This window comes from Rutidosis leptorrhynchoides, chromosome 7 (genome assembly GCF_046630445.1).
Source record: "Rutidosis leptorrhynchoides isolate AG116_Rl617_1_P2 chromosome 7, CSIRO_AGI_Rlap_v1, whole genome shotgun sequence".
NCBI lineage: Eukaryota > Viridiplantae > Streptophyta > Magnoliopsida > Asterales > Asteraceae > Rutidosis > Rutidosis leptorrhynchoides.
The window spans coordinates 83,476,850-83,484,056 of NC_092339.1; the positions used below are offsets into that span (position 1 = coordinate 83,476,850).

At 32.4% G+C, this 7,207-nt stretch overlaps 1 protein-coding gene across 7 annotated transcripts; it reads left to right on the forward strand.

Annotated features, from left to right (window-relative positions):
• The first annotated feature begins 280 nt into the window (after positions 1-280).
• LOC139857366 (transcription factor BIM2-like) lies at positions 281-6,587 on the forward strand. Of its 7 annotated transcripts, none has more exons than XM_071846110.1 (11): positions 281-505; positions 781-975; positions 1,073-1,153; positions 2,866-3,198; positions 3,730-3,841; positions 3,937-4,149; positions 4,364-4,433; positions 4,549-4,674; positions 4,787-4,974; positions 5,992-6,124; positions 6,235-6,587. In XM_071846110.1, exons 2-11 carry the CDS (start codon positions 939-941, stop codon positions 6,316-6,318), a joined length of 1,377 nt encoding a protein of 458 aa, XP_071702211.1. In that variant the 5' UTR covers positions 281-505; positions 781-938; the 3' UTR covers positions 6,319-6,587. The 7 variants fall into 7 exon arrangements, with proteins under 7 accessions (XP_071702211.1, XP_071702210.1, XP_071702214.1 ...); XM_071846109.1 differs by having other exon boundaries at positions 913-975; XM_071846113.1 differs by having other exon boundaries at positions 913-975; positions 1,088-1,153.
• Positions 6,588-7,207: the final 620 nt, after the last annotated feature.

Below are 7,207 nucleotides of genomic sequence, written 5' to 3' on the forward strand. Positions count from 1 at the left end.
AATAAACAACTGAAATGAACAATTAAAGAATGCAATCTCGTGTCTATGTCCCAAAAGAAATTCATCAAAAAGTATATCGCATCACTGGTTACAGAGTGAATTAGTTTGTATTTTCATGAGATATTTAGATCTACATTTTAGAAAAAAATAAATAAAATCACAATACTTGAATAAATCTGTTTATTTTAAATTGATAAAATCAGGATAAACGCCGTTATAACTGAGGGTTGATGTTATATATATGTAACAAAACGGAAACCGTTTGCGAGCCATTTTTCATTGTCTTCTTCAAAAGCTAGCGCATAAGAGAGAGACAAATATTCTCTACTGTAATATTAACACAATCAAAATTCGACAAAAATAACATATTCAACTAATTCAATTCATCGTTAAATTCACAGTTACTTCATATTCCAGAATTGAAGTCGTACACTCGTACGTACATCGTCACTTCACGAATTTTGATACCTGAATTCCGATTTTTGTTTCAATATTCATATTAAAGGTATGCAATCCGTACGGAACTGTTTGCTTTTTAGTTTTATCCGTTTGGACAGTTAATTTTGCTTTTTCATAATTACTACTGATAATAATACATCAACTAGAGTACAATTTAATTAATACTCATAATTTTTGTAGTTCCAGAAATTATAATTATAAATATAATGTATTCTGAGGATGTTAATTAAGTTATCATGTTAGTGAGTTATGATAGTATAATTCGAATAGATAGTGACGCAATCTATTGCATATAGTGACGTAATCTATTGCTTCTACCAGATCTGGCCAGCTAATTAATCTGAATCTCGTTTGCACGATCTAATCGAAGAAGAATGGATTTTTAATTAATTTATTAATTAATTACAGTACTTTTTAGCTGAATAAACTAGATTTAAATTTAAATCTGAGTAGGTTGTACGTTCTGAATTGTTGCTGAAATGGAGTTTTCTAATCATAATCTCCGTGGAGTCCAAGGTATCATCAACTTCAATTCAGTATTTTCGATTTCACGCACACAGTTAACCAATTATTTACGATTTTATCGAATAATTAAGTCTGGTGTGTGATCTACGAGCAAATAATGCAGGGCGTGACTTTCTTTCACTTCGGTCACCCGCTCAACAAGATCCATCATTCAGCAATATTAATCCAGGTGCATTTTGAGCCCTTTAATTTTTATCTTTTTTTAATGTATAAATTTAACTAATTATTTGGTAAAATTTTCCTTGGTCGACCTATTATGTATCAATGTAGTAGGTACATGTTAAGTGGGGATAACGCTTCAATTAATCAAATATGTACTCCGCATCATATATGTTGCATCACCTTTCATAATAACTGATAAAGTACTTTTAATTAGATACTGATAAATTGATATAGAAGGTAGATATATCCATCAAATTAAAACATGCAAGTAATAGTAGTCACTTGTTCTTATTAATTAATAGTATCATGCATCGATATAATTTATTTTAATTTACTGGATCAACTTATGGATTAATTTGTGTTGGAAACCAAAAGAGGTTTGAAAATTCAAAATTAACTGAAGTTTGCTGGAAGGGGAGGGGTTTCAGTAAATGAATGGTTGATGTAGACATGACAAAATAAATCAATAAATTAATGATAAATAATGTGTTGTAATAATTAGGCAACTCCCTATCGTAACTAAACTATTCATCCTCTTAACCTTCCACATCAGCGCCACATCAACACCAATATCCTATAGTTAACTCATAACTAAACACTCCCTATCGTGGCTAAAACAATACTACTCTTAATATACAACGTACAAGCAATAAAGCATCAAGTCCAACAATAAAAAGCCACTGGGACTCACAATTCCTATAACTAACCAAAACTTTTCCATTAAATTCATGGTGAGTGCGGGTAACTAATGCGGGTAACTAAGTCATGCCTATGGTTCATTACGGATAACTACGTGTAATGAGCGGGTAACTAACCATAGGGAGTGGTCTTATGCATCAAGCACAATTATTTGTATTAACTATTAAGCTTTTTGTATTATAATAAAATATTAAATATTAATTAAATAATATTTAACAAAACAGGTTTATCCTGCATTGGATTTGAACTCAAATCCTCTTTTTTTTTTTTTTTTTTTTTTTTTTTGAAAAGCAAATCTTATTAACAATTAATCTCAATGAACTCAAATCCTCTTTAGTGTTTGCTATTGAGTGGTGTTGGAAATTTGAGAATTGCTGTGTGTGATAATCATGTGTATTATTAGTGTGTGGTTAGTAATGTAAACTCTAATGTGTTTTTATTTAAAAAATAAGTGTATATTGAAACTGCTTGACTAAAGGGTCTCTAGTAAATTTTACTGTATAAGACAAATATCACTTATCAGAGTACAATTGCTGATAAGATAAGATTAGAAAACAAGAACTAATAATTTTATGTCATGCATGAGTTGATGTGCATCTGTTCATGTGTCTAATTGACTAGTATATGATATTATATTTAATTTAATTGGATGACATGATATGTGATTGTACATGCAAGGATTTTTTTTTTCAAGAGTTAGGTGTACCCGTGACCCTAATTAAACTGGGTCCAGGGGGGCACGGATACATGGTTCTTGTTGTAGGCCATACATACCATTTGGAATTAGCCACACTGACATAACCCCCACCCATGGTGGAGAAAAAAGTTCAGATATATGAAGTTCAGATATATGATGTGGTTAATATTGGTATTTTTGTTATAATTTTCAACTTTTGGTTTAATTTTTCTTACTGTTTTACTACACTTTTGGTATCAGCAGTTCATGGTTCATGGAAGACATTCATTTAAATTAATTCTTTACTGAAATGTTTAGACCTCATTTTGTGTCGTTTTACGCAGGCGGTTACCTTAAAACTCATGACTTCTTGCAACCACTGGAACAAGTTGTGAAGAATGTGGATAAAGAAGGGGAACACGTCATACCTGGGGTGATTGGGACTTATAACATTAGTCATGATTCATATATCAATCAAATTGGGACCCACAAGGTACCAAAGCCTGAAGGGATTGTGATTTCGGGTGCACAATCGAGTAGTAGCAATAACAATGATGAAAACTCAAACTGCAGTTCTTACACTGCAGGGAGCGGTTTCACGCTATGGGAAGAGTCTAATACAAACAAGGGAAAGACAGGGAAGGAGAATATTGCAGGAACTAAGCAGGTGATGCAAGGTAAGAACAGATATTGGTTAATTCGCTTTTATCTTATTATTGGAACAATGTAGGTGAAGTATGCAATCTTAAATCTAAAGGTGGCAAAATGGGCAGATGAAATAGTTCGGTTATAAGTCAATAAAGAGTGTGTCATTATCAGTATCAGGTTGAATGGGTCATTTTCGTGTTCAGGTTGAATTGGGTCGTTTTCTTGTTTGGTATGAAACGTGTCCTGTGAACTCCTTTTGTCTATCAGGTTGAATGGGTCATTTTATAAAACAGCCATAATTTTACCACAAGGTCCACAATAAGTTATGACTGTATTACAACTTAGGAGGTTGTATTCTTTGAGAATGGGTTTCGAGATATTCGCAACCTGTTTGACCTGTTCTGTTTTAGCCTTTTCATTTGACCCGTCTATGATAAGACACAACCCAAATAAACTCATGCGTAACATATGGGTCGGAATTGGCACCTCTAATCAAATCTAATTGTAGCAAGCATAAAATTTACGTCGAAACAGTAATTATTTGCTAAATGTAATTATAGAGGGCGGAATGAAGATCGGAACACCATGGATGACATTCACGGATCGAACATCACATTCATCGTCCATTTATAACCATTCAAGTGCAACCTTCAGTTCTCTCTCATCCTCACAGTAATTCATAATCTCAGTCATCCATTTATATTACATCAAATATCAAATTTTATATATCTACAGCCAGTTTTAACAGTCCACGTCTAACGTTGCAGTCTACCCGCAGCTTCAAAGAATCGGTATTTCGTCGATACGATGAAGTTTGGTAAGAGTGTACAAGAAGAGGAAGACCATGATGAAGTGTTTGTTATCAAGAAAGAACCAATGTCAATTAAAGTTGATGATTCAAACCCTGATCGAAAGCCCAACAGCCCCCGCTCGAAACACTCTGCTACTGAACAACGTAGGAGAAGCAAGATCAATGACAGGCATGTTTTTCTAACCTACTTTTTTCGCCAGTAAAATCCAAAAAGTTTTAAACTTTTTTTACTATTTAAGATAACAAACTTTCAAGAATATTGTAACTTGTCTAACTAACTATAAAAATTGTATATTTTTTTTTTTTTTTGTTTTTTTTTGTTTTTTGGCAATTGTCCCTTTTTATGCAATTTTTCTTAACAAGTTCTGAATCTCCCATTGCAGATTCTCAAAGTTGAGAGGAATTATCCCTCACGGAGATCAAAAGAGAGATAAAGCATCATTTTTGTTAGAGGTAATCTTTGAGATTCCAGTTCCGATTAACCTCTAAAATTAGAATCAACATTGAGCATTGATGTTGTCTTTTAATTCTAATTTAACATGATAACATCCGTCGTATACGTATATAGGTTATTGAGTATATTCAGTTTCTACAAGAAAAGTTGCACAAATATGAGGATTCATCCCAAGAAAGGACCAATGAATCTCCAAAGATGATCCCACTGGTAGATTCATACTCTCACAATATATGTTTGGTACTTGGTTGTAAGTTAATATAATAGTAAAAATATATATTATATATAATCTTTATCTATGGCAACTAATTATGCACTTTCAACTTGTTATTTGTATATTTCATGTTTCTAGCAGAATGCAGCCTGTCATACACAAATTTCCACTCATGATATAGCAACCACAACTTTACACCCTTCACCTAATTTATCTCATAGCCCATCATATAAAACAGACTGCACCATTACTAGTAACAAAAAAGAAGATCAAGATGTAATTATTGAAAGCGGCACGATTAGCATCTCAACAATCTACTCTCAAGGGTGAGAACTTTTACCATATCCATCACTAATGGTGGAAGTTTCAACCCATTTATGCATGAATAGGTCAATTTGGGCTGTTAAACTGAAAATGGGTCAAACAGGTCCAGGAGGCAGAAAGTTGTTGAAACCCTTTTTAATGCATCCAAGCTCCTAAACACTTGTATTCAAGATTTTGATCATTATTCTTATAGTTATTTTTTAAACTATTCTCAACATATATATTTTATTATATTATAACTAGTTGTGGAGCCCTCGCTTCGCGCCGGGGGCTCCGTTTTGAATGCGAGTTAAAAAAAAAAATCTTGATCTATTTTGTAAAAAAGAATTTTTTTCGACATAACATTGAAGGGTTGTTCCTTTTGTGAAAGTTGCTTCTTTTAGCGTTCGGGTTTTATTTTAATAAAAAAAAGTTAGTAAAGTGGGGGTTCTATTTGTATTTTAATAAAAGTTAATGGGTTAAGTTTATGGAATTTGAAAAAAATTTACGTATAAAGTGGGGGTTCGATTTGTATTTTAATAAAAGTTAGGGGGTTAAGTTTGTGAAAATTGAATATTAGTAAAAAAAAAAGTTAGTAAAGTGGAGGTTCGATTTGTATTTTAATAAAAGTTAGGGGTTAAGCTTTTAAAATTTGGGGAAAAAAATACGTATAAAGTGGGGGTTCGATTTGTATTTTAATGAAAGTTAAGGGGTTAAGTTTGTGGAAATTGAAAAAGAAATGTTACTATTCATTTTCCCTTTACTTTCGATTTGTATTTTAATGAAAGTTAGGAGTTAAAGGTTGTGAAAATTGAAAAAGTAATAGTACTATTCATTTTCCTTTAACTTTTAAATATAATATAATATAATATAATATAATATAATATAATATAATATAATATAATTAGGAGGTAATGGGCGGATTGGATAAAATTCCAAATGGGCCACTTTTTAGTATGCTTTAAAACAGAGAACTTAATTATAGATTGATAAAGCTTCTCTGTTATGGGCTGATATTATTAATTTTTTTACTAAAGCAGATTATCAAGTGCTCTAACACAAGCATTAAAGAGCACCGGTGTAGATTTATCACACGCCAAGATTTCGGTACAAATTGATCTTGGAAAGAGATCAAATACCGGTTTACTTGATTCCTCTTCAACCGATCTCAAGGTACTTCTTTAAATTTTTTTCTATCTTTTACCACTATTTTAACTATTAACTACTAGTGAGTAGTCCAATCTTTGTAAAATCTTTATTCAAGATTAAATTATTTGCAACAGGAAAGCGAGATGAGTTATGTTGATCAATCGTTGGTGTATTCGAGTGGTGAAGGGTTCAAGAGGTTGAAGACAAGCATAAAGTAAAAGATGGTATACCATTATAAATTCATTTGATTTATTTTATTATTTTTAATTCTCTTTTAGAGAATCATTCAAGTGTATTTTATGTTATTGAAGTTATATTCTTCCTGTATTTCATCTTTATTACATTTTGTCCTCACAAGGGAGGGGAATGTATTATTCATTGTAATTTCAGCTACATTTTGTGCAGCTGTTTTTTGTGAGGCATAGAATTGTTGTAACGAGTCATTGAAAAGTACAATGTGTAAATTGCTAATTATCAAAGTATCAAACACTCCAATCAACTTCTATGTATTTCAACAACATGATATAGTGCAATATCCTTTAACACTTACAACGACAACAACAACAAAACCAAATACCACATGAGTGGTGTATGGAGGAGGTGAGATGTAGACAATCCTTCCTCTATCCGAGAATAAAAACAAGTCTTTTTAATTTCTTGTGCTTTATAGAAGCCCAGCTTCTTTCTTTCGTGTATTTGTTATAGGACGGCCCACCTGATTTGGGCCTCGAGTATTTATACCACTTGCATTTCGGAAAAAAAACAAGTCATTTCTGCACCGAGAGTGAAACACTCTCAAAAGTAGAGAAAGTCATCCCTCTCTCTATTCGACGGATAAAGAGATTGTTTCCGAGTGGACCTCCGGTCAATAAGTAGGAAATTTTTTAAAAAAATAGTAAAATGAATAATGTCCTAAGCAAGACTCGAACCCATGACTTCAAGATCAGAGGGGCTCCCCAATACCGCTAGGCTAGAGACCCTGGTAATGAAATGAAATATTAGAGCTACAATGTTTAAATAGGTTATTCACGAATCGTATTACCATCTCAGTAGGTCAAGATAGCCCAGTCGTTGGGGTTTCGATGTGTTCACAAGAATAACAAGTTT

Bases quoted from the DNA above. Each gene is read 5' to 3' on its own strand.
- LOC139857366 (XM_071846110.1), top strand. From the start codon at position 939: ATGGAGTTTTCTAATCATAATCTCCGTGGAGTCCAAG. The intron at 3,842-3,936 runs GTAATTCATAAT...CTAACGTTGCAG, and splicing joins AGTTCTCTCTCATCCTCACA to TCTACCCGCAGCTTCAAAGA. The intron at 4,150-4,363 runs GCATGTTTTTCT...CTCCCATTGCAG, and splicing joins AGAAGCAAGATCAATGACAG to ATTCTCAAAGTTGAGAGGAA.